Here is a 16527-nt window from a genome sequence, read left to right as displayed (position 1 = left end):
ATTGTATTACACTATTTTTCCTCACCAGCCTCCCATCTGGTTCAGGAGTAGGCTGATGAGGTTTTGGAGCAGAATAAATGGGAAAAGCACAATGCAACTTGGCTGGGGGAAGAAGAATGTCCTGAACTCTAATGCCATTCCACTGACTCCTTGGGTTTTTAGCAGCTGGTTGGGTGGGGGTTAGGCGCACACAACAGATAGGGAGAAAAAAGAAGGAGCCAAAGGGAAATTGCTTTTCAAATAATGGTGATTATATATACTTGAACTAAGCAATTACTATGGCAAGTGCAGGATAAATGGTCTTTTCATGTAGGCACAGTAGTGGGAGCCAGGAGATATGGAATCTACAGCTGTATACATAGATAGGAGATCTAGAGAAGTGAAAAGTGCTTTTCGTGTTCAGTGGGTATTGTGCACAGTTACTACACTGGGACTCTAGTAGGGGATTTTTCTGGATGGTAGGATTATACTCATGTTGCTGTTAGGGTAAAGCTCTCGGTGAATCGGTTATAAGGGGCTGTTAGGTATGCACTGCATTTTGTCATGGCTGCTCGGAACCTGGGCTTGGCGCTCTTTTATCTTGTTAGTACAACTCTCAGTAAACAAACTAGCTATGTAAATAACAATACAAACAAGTGCTCCTTATTAACTTAAAAATGTCAGTTATTGGAACTTTTTTTCAGAAAGTTATTTTTAAATTTGCAAAAAAATTTAATAACTTCTTTTACTCTTAGAATTTCTTGAGGAATCACTTTTCAAGGATTATAGGGCCAAAATCCAACATTGCTCAACAAATACTTTTAAATTACCCTTGAAAATACTATCCCCATTGCAAAATAAGGGATGTAACTGCTCTTTAACTACATTGATCCTCAGCCAGCCAACAAAATATCTGCCCCTCTGAAGTATTTCTAAAGCACCTAAATACCATAAAATAAACATCAAAAGTAAAATTAAGAACCATGGTAAATTTGCCTATGCAATGTCCAGCTCACCTTCGTTCAATGACATGTACACTAAACCAACCGCATCAGCAACCCCGCCGTTGCACCTGGACTAGTCCATATTTAATACTCTGTCCTAGTTCCCTTCCTGGCCCACCATCTAAAGCAGGGGTGGGCAAACTTTTTGGCTCGAGGGCCACTTCAGGGTTGTAAAATGGTATGGAGGGCCGGGTAGGGAAGGCTGTGCCTCCCCATACAGCCTGGCCCCTGCCTCCTATCTGCCCCCTCCCACTTCTCACTCCCTTCAGAACCCCTGACCCATCCAACCCCCCTGCTCCTTGTCCACTGACTGCCCCTCCCAGGACCCCCTGCCCCTAACCACCCCCCCGGGACCCCACACCCTATCCAACCCGCCCTGCTCCCTATCCCCTGACTACCCTGGGATCCCCGACCCATCCATCCCTCCCCCACTCCTTGTCCCCTGACTACCCCCTTCCAGGACCCCCATCCCTAACTGCCCCCCCAGGACCCCAACCCCTATCCAACCCCCCCTGCTCCCTGTCCCCCCTAACCTCCCACCCCCCGAACCTCCGCCCCATCCCACTGCCCCCTGTCCCCTGACTGCCCCCAGGGACCTCCTGCCCTCCCCCCATCCCCTTACCCTTACCAGGCCGCTCAGAGCGGCAGGACAGGCTTATTTGAAAGCCTGGGAGGTGGGCGGGTGCAAGCCGCACTGCCTGCGTGGTGGCGTAGCTGCAGCGGAGGGGGAGGGGCCGGGGGCGAGCCTCCCCGGCCAGGAGCTCAGGGGCCGGGCAGGATGGTCTCACAGGCTGGATGTGGCCCGTGGGCCATAGTTTGCCCTCCCCTGATCCGAAGTCCATGTGGTTTCTCCGCCACTCTCCTGGCAGCAAGGTAGAGCCCTAATACTGCTGTATAGGTTAGGAATTCAAATCCCAATGTGGGCAGGTTTTAAAAATGAATTAGTATTAACTTTTTTAAGTTCTCTCCTGGTTGTGTTTTTTTCAGTGACATTTTTTTAAAAAAAAAAAATTGTTTTGAAAAAAGTTTCCATTGAAAAACTAAATACTGTATTTCATGAAAAACTGCAAATGAAACCAAATGTTCCTTTTGAAAGAATTCATGAAATATACTTACCTTTTTTCAACCAGATTGATATGGGAGTGGGAATTCTTAGGCCATCCTGAGTGTACATGCACACAGACTGGTATGGTAGGGACATAAGGAAGAGCTGCCGTCATGGTAAGATGTATCACAACAGCCAGAGCCCCTTTCCTAAATCAGGTTCCCAAATCATCCAGTTGCTGATATTGGGCCCCCGTTGGGTTATAAGAATGGAGGCAGGCAGGGAAATTTGGAGACATAGTGAACTGCAGATGCAGCCCTATATACTAGCACAGCAAACCCTAATTATTTTGAGAAATGGGGCAACGACGAAAATGTCCTGGCTTTCCCTACCGAGACAGCACACAGATCTGGTATGGCTGTGGGGAGAGAGTTAGTCCCATTCTGAACTGAAGACTTAGCTTCACGTCCTTCGGAGCTTGGAATGTGAATTTCTGGAGGAGGGTGGTGAAGAACAGGAACAGCTCTATTCTAGCCAGCTGCTCACCAAGGCAACCACGCTTTCCTGAAAAGAAGACAGTTGTGCACATCAGCCAGAGGATTCTTGTCAGAACAGTTTGGGTCTCATGACAAACGAGGCGTTAATTTCCCAAAGCAGCAATTTCGGAACAGCGAGGAAGAAGAGATGGTTTTGTCATCAGTTCCTCCCTTCTGAGTCCCTTTTTCCTGTTTTTAGGACTAAATTTTCCTTCACTTATAACTGTGGATGCTAAGGTTTACATTAATTATAACAGTACCTGTAACTCACGAAAGCTCATGCTCCAATAAATTGGTTAGTCTCTAAGGTGCCACAAGTACTCCTTTTCTTTTTGCGAATACAGACTAACACGGCTGTTACTCTGAAAACAGTACCTCCGTAATTCCTTCTATTAATAGAAAAAATCATGTCTGAGAGCTCTTGGATGATCAGCCACATCTCTGCATAGCTATCGAAGGCCTAATCTACACACATTTTTATACCAGTATAACAATGTCTTTATTCTAGTGCCTAATCTCAGTGTAGCTTATTCCCCTTCCCATAACTGCATCCACACTAGAAAGGCGGTGATGTTTTAACTTATATTGATTAAACAAAAATCACACACATAACTGACAGAAATCTAGGAGGTGTGTATACTAATAAAGTTAACACACTACAATTTCTGTGTCTAGCTGATGTCTTACTTCCCTAACACTCGCAGCTACACACAGCTGTATTATTTCTTGATTAAAAAGTTAAAATAAAATAACATAGGTGAGGTGCAATCTTTCCCTGGCCTAGCTTCTCCATGACATAACACATGGTGTGCTGAACACACGCAGGTCTCGTCAGCATTATTACTAAAGAAGAAAGCTGTGTGTCCCTGAATCTTAGTTTCTAGATAGACCGCTTAAAAAGACAAGGGTATTACATACTTTCCTTAGCCACACATAGCAAATACCAATATTGCTTGTTCTTTTCATTTGCAAGAAAGCACTGATAGACCTTTATATAAACGAGGCTTGTGCAAACCTGTGAATCCCTGGTTCACATGCATTTTTGTTTCAGGAACTTAATGCTAAAGCTCTTATTGATTTAAATTGTGTGGGATCAGCCCTTAATGAGCCCAAGTGATGGAGAATACACCACGTTCTATGGTAAAATGTTCTAAATGTTGATTGGTTTTTATGAGGGTGCTTCAGGGATCTCGCACACTTTTATCATCTTTACCACGTTTACTCCCCCTGCTGTCTCTCCCTACAACTGAAAAGAAGTGGTAAAAGGTGAGGAGGGCTATTCCTTCTGTCCTCACTCCTACATTCCCATCAAGTGAGACAGGCTACTTTCTCTTTGTGCCCATCGTAGGGTATGTCTACACTGGAGCTGGTGCACTAACACTAGAAGTGTATCCGTGGTGGCAAGAGCAGCTAGCCACCCAAGTATATTCGGAGGGTCTCGGAAGGGGGTGTACTCGGGACAGCTAGTCCATCCAGCTGCATGCACCACCACGGCTACACTTCTATTTTTAGCGCACTAGCTGACGCAGAGCAAGCATGGGTATATCACCCCCACCAAGAAAATTACACCTCCAGCTCCAGTGTACACATACCACCAAGGACAGGAGAGCTGAGGCTGCTCTTTGCCGTTGTTGTGTCGAGCCTTGTTCTAGGAGAGAGCACTTGCTAAAGAATGACAAGGCCTCTCTACCTATGAAAAAAACTGCACAAGCTGAACCCACAAACTCTGGCCATGATTTTCATTTCTGAGCTTTCTATTTTCCACTGTGCCTCTGTCACTGATAAATGTTGTGGGTTTTTTCTAAACTGAAACAGGGGAGAGGCCAAGACTTGGTGCTATAGTGCTAGTCGACAGAGTCAGACACATCTCACCTGCAGAGAATGGCAGGAAAGTTTCTCTTTTCTTGAACTGACCATCCTCCAGAAAATGCTTAGGATTAAAAGTCTGAGGGGTTTCCCACTCATTCTTGTCAAACAGCACAGATGTCAAATTGGGAATCAAAATGGTGCCCTAAAGAAAGAGAAAGAAAGGAATTTAAACCTTCCCTGATTCCATTTTTAATTGTGACCCGCAAAGAGGCAAAAAAGAAGGGGTCATGCCTTTCATTTTAATCTTTTATGATGTACAAAGAAGGCACAAAAGGATGTTTTTTTTTTAAACAGGATAATTTTCCAGCCACTTTTTTACACTAAATTTATCTAGAATTTCAAATCTGGCTTTCCCTGGTCTGACTAAAAATCACTTCCCATCTCAACTAAACAGATTCATTTCCTTCACAGGTGTGATGTTATAGACCTACTAGTTTTCCCGCATCTCCTAGGAAGAACAGCGTAGGCAAGGTTGAATTTCTAATAGAAAAAACAGGCAGAAAATATATAAACTCTCAGGTGTTCTCTATACAGCATAATACATCAAAAAGGAGCACAACCCATCCACCCACCTTTCTTTTTTAAGGGCCAAATTTTCAGGGATGTGGTGGTTGTTGGCCTTGAGTGATGTATATGTCTACAGTATATACCTATAGGCAAATCCAGCAAGTGCTCCTGCAAACTAACACTCATGTGTGCTAAAATTCTTTTTTGCACTCCTAATTGAAGATATAATGCACTCTCATAGAATATCAGGGTTGGAAGGGACCTCAGGGGGTCATCTAGTCCAACCCCCTGCTCAAAGCAGCACCAATCCCCAACTCTCCAGAACCCAGATGACCCCCTCAAGGATTGAGCTTACAACCCTGGGTTTAGCAGGCCAATGCTCAAACCACTGAGCTATCCCTCCCCCCACTCACCTCCTGCTACTGTGTGAAAATATTTCCCAAAAGTTATATTAATGAAGGGTTATTGTCAGCAGAATGGAAGGTTGACACAGGCAATGGTCTCCTGTGCACACTTGCTGGTAGAATGGTCTTCTACCTGGCTGACCTCCAGAATGAGCTCACTGCCCTTGAGCATGGATTTGTCCCCATTTCACTGAGGATCAGTCCACAAGCCGGAGAGGAAGAATGCACCCAGGTGTTAGGACCTGAGGAGAGCTTCTGCTGGACATACTCAGGGAACGTGGGGTAGGAATTCCAGCCTGCTCCCTTACATGGGGAGAAAGTGTGGCTCAGCAGCATGGCAAGGTGGAGTCAGAAAAGCAGCAGCTTGAGAAGAAAGCAGTTTAGAATTCTGGAGCTGCTGGAGACGAGATACGCCCCACCTGTAAAAAGCAGCAGCCACTCCCATCTGCAGACACCAAAACCCAGACCCTCATTTAGGCACATAACTGCCACTGATTTCCAAAAGAGTTAGGTGCCTAGATACCTTTAAATCTTTGCGTCCAAGAGCCTGGCTGACCTTTCATGAGTCAATAGGCACAGTGGAGAACTTGTGCTGGACCTAATTCTTAGTCCTTTTACGATGGTTTCACGCAATTAAAAATAAACAACTTACATCATGTTTTATGAAGACAGACTGCAAAAGTCTGCTCTAGATTCCAACTTCCTCAAAGCTTGAGAATGTGAGCATCCAAGGTTTTGGTTAAGGAATTTTAGCCCAATATAGAAATAGTTGTAAAATGCAGCTCTGGATCTGAGTTGATTCCCAAAATGGGTTCAGATTCAGAACGGGGTCCTCCTGGGTGCGAAGGTGTTTCTATCGGGGACTTTGGTTTGGGCTCATCTCCACTAATTTCTTAAACCAAGATAAGAAAGAAAATCATATTTCCTTCCAGCTTACTTTCGGCACATAGAATCCGGCCAGTGTAGTGTCACTAGTTGCCATTCTGGGCACATTTAAAGGCACGATGTTGCTTATCCTTTGCACTTCATGAATAACTGCATTGGTGTATGGCATGTTGTCCCTGTCACCCATGGCTGGCTGGCGAGACTGGCCAATCACTGCGTCAATCTCCACTTGCACTCTCTCTACGAAAAGAGCAGAGTTCACCACTGGTATGAGAATAAACAATATGTTCTTGAAACAACGGGCTTAAGTTGTGCAGGGTTCAGAGTTCATTGATTTTAAGGCTATACCTAATAAAGCTTAAGTCAAGCACTGGAAACAGCATCAATCTCAACGTAGAGATCTGAACATACAAATACATAAGAAAACTACAGCTGGTTAGCCACAGACAAATATAGTGGTAAGGAGGTGAGAGGAATTTTAAAATGTAATTCAGGCATAATAGGAAGACCTCCTTTTATACCTATATGGAAGTCAAGGGGCATTTACTCCACTTCTCAAAATCAAATGTAAAGGCATTATCAATACCTGTTTTGTCCCTGTTCAAAATAGCAAAGTCAATTACTGGCTGACCCAAGAGATATCTGAGCATGAAAATATTTATCTGCTGGTTTTCTCTGTCAGGCAAGACTCTCAAATTTTGTGGGCACAGGGTTATTCCAGCAGCTTTCCAAGAGTCCAAGGACTGCACCTATTTTGCATTAAATGAAGCAGATTATATCTGCCATTATTTTCAACACAGGTCCCCCTTGTAGCCTGCATGGGTCACATCTCAAGGCTGAAGAGGATTTAATAAATCAACATTCTGAGTTCTGTGAAAAGACCCCGCTGTGGCAAGGGTTAAGGGTAGAAATTCAAGAGCTATTAAGAAGTGAGAAATATAAATCATTACCATCTACCTTGAATGTCTGGATATATGGCCATGTACAGCAGAGCCCAGCGGAGGGTTGTAGATGTTGTCTCAGTTCCAGCAAAAAAAAGATCCAGTGTGGAAAATAAGAGATTTTCTTCATGGAAACTGGGGTCGGCGTCAGCCTTAGAATAAAGATATACGTGGGTGGGACTACTTTGGTGTATTAGTATTATACAAAACATCATTCCAGGCTCAATTTTGCAACGTGCTGGGTGCCCTGAATTTCCATTGCCTTCAGTGAGAGTTGAGAGCACCAGCACCTCACAGGACAGTACCATTAGATAGAAAGACTGTGCTTTTAGCACCATTCTTGAGAATGAAAAGTTTAAGCTGATACTAGGTGTGAGCAGAGGGCCTGCTGAAGTCAATGAAAGACTCCCAGGCACTTCAACCAGCTTTGGGTCTGGCCCCTAAAGCACAAGGTAACCTTACATTTTTAGGCCCCAATTCAGCAAAGCACTCAAGCATCCGAGTCGTCCCTCTGACTTCAGTGAGCCTGCTCTCCCCTGCTTAAAGGAAAACGTGCTTAAAGGCTTTGCTGAATCAGTTCCATCCTACCTGGGGTTTCTAACTGTAAATTAATGGCGGGTCAGATGCTCAGACAACTCAACTGGTGAGCCCTGTTACTGTCATTCTACTTCCAATTTTTAAAACAAAAAGTGCTTTGTTCCTGTTCACTTTGTTCTTTGCACTCTTACCTTTGCAATTTCCGTCAGATAACAGTCAATGAAGTCTCTGGGTTCAGATGGATTCCAGTCCTCTTTATGCTTTGCAATCATTTCCCTCACAAAACACTTCAGTTTTTCCCAGTTTTTAAAAATGGTGTGATGGGGTCCAGGTATCCACTTCATTATGGTGGGGAAGGAGTTATACAGCTTTTGACATACAAACAGCACACAATACGTTTTAGCCTCGTTTTAGAAAAGTGCTGATTAATACACTCACATGCATTTTGCTGAAGACACCGTGTTTATTAAACCACATTAATACATAATAGTATTATGGACGTGCTCAGAGCCCTCAGGACCCCAGTGTGGTAGGCAGTTCATATATACATAACAGTCAGCCCTGACTTGAGGCCCCGAGAATTCAAAGAGACAGAACAGACAAAGGGTGAGATAAAGGAAATATTATCACCATTTTAGAGAGTGAGCATTGAGGCAGAGAAAGATTAAGTGACTTGGCCAAGACCGCACAGGCATCTGTTACAGAGCCAGAAAGTGAAGCTGGGTGTCCTGAGTCCCAGTGCAGAGTTTTAACCACAAGCCCATTCTTTCTCGTTAAGATATGCACTGTGTTCTCTCCGCCCACTGCTGGGCTCGTCACCGGCTACTGCTCCTATTGCTTTGGCGCCCCCTACAGGAAAATGCACTGTATTACCTGAGGCTGTGTGTTAGCAGCCACTTCAGATGGCTGAATGGCCACCCTGGTAATGATTCGTTGATTTACTAGGGAGGAAGGATATAAAGGTCACCAGGCAGGCACTGTGCTTTGCCTCTCAACATGACCGCTGGTGCAGTGGCAGGATTATGTCTCATCTCAGCCACTATGCTGTGCTGAACTGGGAGGCAACAAGAGGAGAAAGGTCCAACAGGGGCTTGGTAACAACGTGTCCCTGGAAACCATGATCGTCCCTGATTTCAGGGCCTATGTCAGAGAGCCAGTACCATTATGAAACACAGTGCTTTGTCCCTGCAAATGGGGCCACCAGAAGAAGCTGCCAGCTGGACGAGACCTTGACCTTGAGAGTAGGTTGGCTTTGCCTCTGGGAGTCACCTCCCACTAGGCCTGTTGCGTAATAACACCTCGCCATCTTCACTGCCACAAGAGTATCCAGCGAATCTACCCCCCGCCACACAGGTCCTTTAGCCAACCCTGCCCTGAGCACAGAGTCCAATGCACAGTGTGACAGCAAGGAATGGAGTTGCTTGGGAGTAGCGAGGATTTGGCACGTTTTCTTCTTCCTCTCACCTACTCACACCTCCCTGATGCCCACTGAAACATCCCACTGGGTCGTCAGCCCCATTAGAGATCACGCTAAGTGCCTGTGGGTTGGTGGCACTGGCATAGAGAAGTCAGACTGAGGATCTGCCAGGATAGCTTCATGCGGGCCAGGTGAAAGAGATCGGTTTCAGAGTAGCAGCCGTGTTAGTCTGTATCCGCAAAAAGAAAAGGAGTACTTGTGGCATCTTAGAGACTAACAAATTTATTTGAGCATAAGCTTTCATGAGCTATAGCTCACTTCATCGGATGCATGCAGTGGAAAATACAGTGGGGAGATTTTATATACACAGAGAACATGAAACAATGGGTGTTACCATACACACTGTAAGGAGAGTGATCAGGTAAGGTGAGCTATTACCAGCAGGAGAGAAAAAAACCTTTTGTAGTGATAATCAGGGCGGGCCATTTCCAGCAGTTGACAGGAACGTGTGAGGAACAGTGGGGGAAGGGGGGAATAAACATGAGAAAATAGTTTTACTTTGTGTGATGACTCATCCACTCCCAGTCTTTATTCAAGCCTAATGTAATGGTGTCCAATTTGCAAATTAATTCCAATTCAGCAGTCTCTCACTGGAGTCTGTTTTTGAAGTTTTTTGTTGAAGAATTGCCACTTTTAGGTCTGTAGTCGAGTGACCAGAGAGATTGAAGTGTTCTCTGACTGGTTTTTGAATGTTATAATTCCTGACGTCTGATTTGTGTCCATTTATTCTTTTATGTAGAGACTGTGCAGTTTGACCAATGTACATGGCAGAGGGGCATTGCTGGCACATTCATGTTCTCTGTGTATATAAAATCTCCCCACTGTATTTTCCATTGCATGCATCCAATGAAGTGAGCTGTAGCTCACGAAAGCTTATGCTCAAATAAATTTGTTAGTCTCTAAAGTGCCACAAGTCCTCCTTTTCTTTTTTTTTAGGTGAAAGAGACTAACCAGAGGGGGTACTGAGGTGGAGAGAGATTTGTTGGGGAAATGAGAGCCTGGTTACCCCAGTCAGGCTATGGTAGAAGTGAATCTGGGACGACATTGTCACGCTCAGTCCTGCTTCCACTGAAACTGCTTATGCTCAAATAAATTGGTTAGTCTCAAAGTGCCACATGTACTCCTTTTCTTTTTGCTTGGGATTTTGCCATTGATTTCATGTTTACAGTCAAAATCAAACAAGTGCTACCTGGTTCCAAATAGTTCCCTGAAGGTACAAAGTCTCATCGATCAACTGCAGTAACTTCTGGAAGTGACTATCCTGATAGTCAAACCTGTCCCCAAAAGTGATGGAACAGATAACGTTGGAAACAGCATTGTTAATTTTAAAGTGAGGGTCAAAAGGTTCCCCTGGAAGAGAAAAGGAGAGAAATCGATGTTCTTGTTTCTTACAAAAGGGGAAGAAAGTTGCTGACAGACATAAACTATTTGATGTGTATGAAATCCATTAATAAAACCTAAAAATATGCATTTTTCACACACACCCACACATGCATACATATCCCTTGAGCAACGTTTGCTGCATTTCACACAGGTCTCTGGCTTTGTTATAGTACAAGGAGGTTTTACATACATGTGATTATGAACCAGTTTCTCTCCATGGTCATTAATCTTTGCAATGAACACTTCTGTGGGACTGTTTTGTAAATTTGTGTGGGTACGCAGAGTCTGAAGGCAAGCTGATGACTCAGCATTTCATGCCATTACTGACCAATATAAAAACATGAATCCCAAACACCACCAAACTTTTGGATCCGTATCCAGATCTGGACCGTGGCACCAAGGTGTATATATGTCTAATGGGCTAAGCCAATCCCTCATCTGAACTGAGGGTTAGGAAAGTTCTGGATTCAAACATCACATTTCAGGCACATCTCTGTTGTTTCACGTTCATTGACAAAGAAGAGCCACAATTTTTGATAGAACAATTAAAGTGTCATTCTCTCTAGTTCTCACCTTTTTCTTCTTCAATTGCATCTGTGAGGTATCTGCTCTCCTCCTGTATTCGTTCTTCCAAGCTCCTCTTCCCCAGGCCAAAGTTTCTTAGAGTTGATAAAGCAAATCTTCTTTGTTGTTTCCAGCCATGTCCATTAGAGTTGACTAATCCTGGGGTGAAAAATGACACCTGGTGTATTCAGAGTAACAGCCGTGTTAGTCTGTATTCGCAAAAAGAAAAGGAGTACTTGTGGCACCTTAGAGACTAACCAATTTATTTGAGCATGAGCTTTCATGAGCGACAGCTACAGCTCACTTCATCGGATGCATGGTGTATTGTAATGGTCATCAGAAGATTAGAAACCTTTAACACTCCTTTCCTTTTTCAAGTTTAAGTGAGGCCTAGCTATCTTTCCACAGGATATTTTCTTCTGTTCTGTTTGCCATGCTCATCGCTATTATAACTATTATATCAGAGTGCCTGGGCTCTAGCAATGGTGGGGTCATGTCCAACATGCAGAAGGTACACTTTTACAGAATGTACATAGAGCTGAGGTTGACAGAAGTAGGTCTCAATGCCGATCATGAATGAGGTTGGAAGATGCAATTTTGAGGGATTTCAGAAGTCTAAATCCTCCCACACTGACTCTTGCTGAAGGAAAACTTGCAAGGGACCATCCAGGAGGGAAGTCCATTCTACTTGCCATCACAGCTCCGTGGTAGCCATGTGACTCTCTGCTGCTGCCACCAGGGATGTAAACATGAGAAGTCAATGAGACATGAGCACATGTGTAAGTATTTGCAGAATTGAGGAAATTACTAAGGCCCAGATCCTCAAAGGTATTTAGGTGCCTAACTCCCATTGATTTTACTAGAAGTTAAACACCTTTGGACCTAAGTTACTACCCCAAAGCAGACTTCAATGAGACTGTTCACGTGCATAAAGTGAAGCCCATTTGTAAGTGTATGCAGGATCGGTGCCTTGATTATTAAAAATGTTACACCTGAAATACTTGAAGAAAAAGATAAAAAAGAAACTTACCAAACGTACCGAAGATTTCGTAGATAAGAGGCATTTGTGGGCGATCAAGAAAGTATTCACCCTGATGGACAAGCACATCCTTCACCAGCTGGAATCCATTTACAATCACAAATGTCAGGTTACCAGACTGCATGCTGAAAATGTTGCCATATTTTCCAGCAAGCTGGGGGGAAGAAAAGAGCATGTGGCTTAGTTCATATTTAATTTGTTTGATAATGAGAGCTAGAGCCCATGTGATGACTTCTTACTTTTTTTACAATTATTATTATTTATTATTTGTATTACAATAGCACTTAAGGTCCCAGCAGTTCAAGCACTGATTAAAAAGACAGACCCTTTTCCAAAAGAGATCACAACTGGATATAACAGGTGGATGAAGCATATAAATGGGGAGGAAAATGAGGTAACGGTAAAACAAGCATATCTAAGGACAGTGAATGCCCTGTGCCTTTTCCTAAGGGATGTCAAAATAAAACAGACCTTCTGGTAAATAATAATTATTGACAATCAGCCCACTCTAAGCTGAGAGGAGCAGACACCTTCCTGGCTGGTAGCAATACTGACTGTAGATAAGTTGCCCTTCAATGATCATTCCTATAGTGAAGAAATCAACACTCTGGTTTAAACAAAACACACTCTAGTTCTGTCAGAAGCACCCCTTCCTTCTGGCCTACACCCACCTCACAATATACTACGTAGCCCCCTGGGACACTTGGGGTGTGACTGAAAGCTGCGGAGAACAAATTACTGTCTTCCATGGAGGCCTGTGTGAAAGGAACCCATTCTAGCCCTTGCAAGGGGACGGCCCTCACAAATAACCTTCTAAATTCCCTTGGGCTTCATAAGTCACTTTCTAACCCCTTATGAGCTCCCAGTTAATCACATCCTCCCTCGTAGGGCAGGGTGCTTCCAACCCTTGCCCAACTCCCCGTACTCCTTACAAGTTTTTACCAAGCCTGCATTCTTCGCAAACCTGTTAAAACCCTGTAATTAAATTCCCTCAAGCCCTTTTGAAACGTCACTGAAAGTTCCCACACAACCTAGTTCCTTGTGAACTCTTTCCAACCCCGATGAGCACCAACCTCAAACCCTACACAGTCTCTTCCAAGTCTCAGTCCTTCGATACTTGGTAACTTTTTATGAGCCACTTCTTACCTGGTAAGTCCTTGTGGGCCTGCTCCTGCACTGCCCAACCCCCTGCACACATTGCAAGCCCCCTGTCACACTCACAACTCCCCACTAGCTACCTTCAAGCCAGGGTACATTGTGCACTGCATCAGACACTGCCATCCACATGTAATCAGGCCTCAATTCGCTGATACATCAAATCTAATTTAAACTGTACCCCAGCACAAAGCAGACATAAACCTGGAGGATCCTACCTCCTGAGGATTTCCAGGTGGAAAGGAGTCCACAGATGGGACCCCCCACATCCTGGACATTGGCTGAGGGAAAAGGGGTATGACCAGAGGTTTCCCTGTGCTCTGGTAATCCCAGGCAGCAGGCTTCCGGAATGGCCCACTGGGCCAGCTACTGTTAGTAGCTGGTACAACACAGATCAGTCTAGAGATGGCCCTAATTTATGCCAGGGGCCAGAACAGCACCAGAACAACCCCAAGGTCATGGCAGTGGAGAGGTTGTGCCATCATGAGTTGTGCCATACATCTTCAGGCGCAGCTGAGGGTCTGACCCAGGGCCTCTCTCACCCACCATTCCCTGGTTAAAAAAAACCTCTTGCAAACGGAACTCCTATCCTTGCTCCCCTTCCCCACTTACCTTCTCTATGGAGCTATGGGGCTGTTTGAAATCCAGATGGAGCATGTGGCCCAGGAAGGGCAGGGGCAAAGGTCCTGGAGGGAAATTCTTCGGCCGTCTCCTTTTCATGCAGTCAGCAATCAGCAGGAACAGGCCTAAGAACACGACCAGTGTCTGAAAGGGCATGCTCTGCCAGAGCCACATTAACCCAGGGACAGCCTGCAGCAGCATCTTCCCCGGCCAGGTGCACACCTGCAGCTGTATGAGGGACCAGTGACTGGGGTAGAGGGAAACCTGAGAGCAGCAGGCACAGCCCTGACCATCCACTTGCTGCTGACACTGGTGGAGGACAAAGTTTATAAGCAAAATCAACACGCCCTCAAACAGCTACACAACAGCTTTTGATGCCAGAGTCCTAACCCGGAAACCCTGCTAGAGCCCCCTCTCCTGGTTCCTTCAACTCACTGGGAAAGATTTGTCAGATTTTTCCTCCTTAGTTATAATTTCTCATTTTCTCCTGGTTCTTTTAAAAATTCAATTACAGATTCTCTCCTCCCACATCCTCTGTCATGAAAACTATCCAGTAAAACCAGATTTTCTACAAATCTGGTAGTCAGGAATGCAAAAGAACTTTTTACAGTAGGTGATAAATGTTTTGAAAGCATCATTTTTATTGCAATTCTTGTTTTGATGGCTTATGTTCGAGCCTGATGCCGCATTCTCTGAGCAATCAACTCCCATTGTCCTCCATAACAAGGTTTTTTTTTCTTTTTTGGCTCCCCTCACCAAGGTATTGGGCCACTTTACAATTATACATTTACTGGCCATTTCATTTAAGAATTTAGGCCCCAGGCCTGCAACGAGATCGAAGAGGGGGCCACAGTGATTAGGTTACATTATTAGAATTGAACATACCAATTGCAGTAGTTCCAAGAGGCCAGTCAGATGGGGACCCGTTGCACTAGGTGCTCTACAAACATACCATAAACGACAGTCTCTGCCCCAAAAAGCTTGCAGTAAAAGGCAGCAGTTCAGGAAACGAGCCCGATTCAGAAATGGTGCTTAAGCACATGCTTAACTTTAAGCACAGGCTTAAGTCTCACTGAAATCAATTAAGTATGTACTTGAAACTAAACAAGTGTGTAACTCCTTTCCTAAAGCAGGGTCTAGGAGCCCAACCAGCTGTTGAGCTTCAGTGATTTACTTTCCAGAAACGCTGTCATGGTGCTGTTGGTAATGTTCCCCCTATATTGTTGTGCGTCCATATTCTCCCATATGTGTACTATTCTACCCTTTGGCATACACAGCAATTTGCTGTATTTAAACACACACACACACAGAGGCACACAGAATCTAAGTTTTAAATGGTTTCATAAGAATATTTATATTTTTAAAAAGTGGACACGGGGCCAGGTGTGCAAAGCGAACACAAGCTGGCTTCCATTTGAGTGCAATGCTACATTGCACATTCACTTTTGGGAAACTAGTACCTGTGTGTGCAATACAGAGCCTTTACACACACAGGCTGGACAATTGTTTGGGTATGTGTCAATTGCACCACTTCTGGCCACGCAGCTGTTTCTGTGCATGCATATACCATCTTTGGGGAAATTTGGCACATGGTGGGAGCCACCATTAATTCAGAGCCAAACACAGCAGAGTGGACCCATTGATTTCAAAGGGATTACTCACGTGACTAACTATTCAACAAAGTTAGTGAGAGGTTTAAAAATCTAACCCTAAATGTTTGGATTTTTTTTTGAATGATTTTTTTCCTGCTATCAACAATTTCTTTTAAAGAAAAAGTTAAATCAATTCTTCTTTGCTATGGAATTTAATGAGAAAGCTAAAGACTATTTTCATTTCCCTGGCATAAGGACACACTGTGGGTCTGATCTACAAGGGGACCACTCCCATGAATAAACTCACATGTTTAAGCCTTTACAGGATCAGACCGTAAACTTTCAAAACTCTTTCTTCTTGTCATTGGTTCTCTGTCCCATTTTGCCTATGAGTGATGTCAGGAAGGAAAAGTTATAGCAATGGGCTGGTTCTGTGTCTGAAATAGAAAATGAAATAGACCAGGCTTTGCATTATGAGCTACACTTGTGCCTCAAACAAATTGTGTGCATGTATCATAGGTAAGGTTGCTATCTGGATGGTTTTTAAGCTGCCTGGCTGGTATTTGTGGTGCCTTTTTGATTAAAAGATTTAATCTGCCATTTGTGTTTTCATGTCATAGCGCTCTACAGTTCACACCCCTGTAGTCTGCACTGTGGTGCTGTGTCAGGATAAGGTAGACACATGATTAAAATAGCCTAAAACTACACATACATGTGCGTGTGGGTGTAAACTGTGTTCCTCTAAAACCTTTTAGACATAATTAGCCATAGTCAGCACTAGGACCCTTTTCATCGAGGGGAGAAGGGGGAGTTGGCCAATGGCTGGTTTTTCTTTGCCTTGGAGGTGGTAACCCTAATCATAGGTCTCAAATGGACTCACATGAAATCGAATGTATATAGTGAACACAAAGAGTAGCCCTTAAAACGTCTGGAAGATCCAGATCCCTTACATTTTTTCTTTAGAAAAATTATGAGATTCTAAGCACAAA

At 44.1% G+C, this 16527-nt stretch overlaps 1 protein-coding gene across 1 annotated transcript; it reads right to left on the bottom strand.

Annotated features, from left to right (window-relative positions):
• Positions 1–1658: 1658 nt before the first annotated feature.
• Positions 1659–14147, bottom strand: LOC140916222 (cytochrome P450 2J2). Its single transcript, XM_073357521.2, has 9 exons — positions 13938–14147; positions 12162–12324; positions 11141–11290; positions 10374–10534; positions 7899–8075; positions 7187–7322; positions 6282–6469; positions 4437–4575; positions 1659–2592 (listed from the first exon to the last, which is right to left on the bottom strand). Exons 1-9 carry the CDS (start codon positions 14145–14147, stop codon positions 2417–2419), a joined length of 1500 nt encoding a protein of 499 aa, XP_073213622.2. The 3' UTR covers positions 1659–2416.
• Positions 14148–16527: the final 2380 nt, after the last annotated feature.

The sequence above is a fragment of the Lepidochelys kempii genome, chromosome 8 (assembly GCF_965140285.1).
Source record: "Lepidochelys kempii isolate rLepKem1 chromosome 8, rLepKem1.hap1, whole genome shotgun sequence".
Lineage (NCBI taxonomy): Eukaryota > Metazoa > Chordata > Testudines > Cheloniidae > Lepidochelys > Lepidochelys kempii.
This window is presented reverse-complemented; position numbering and strand designations above follow the sequence as displayed.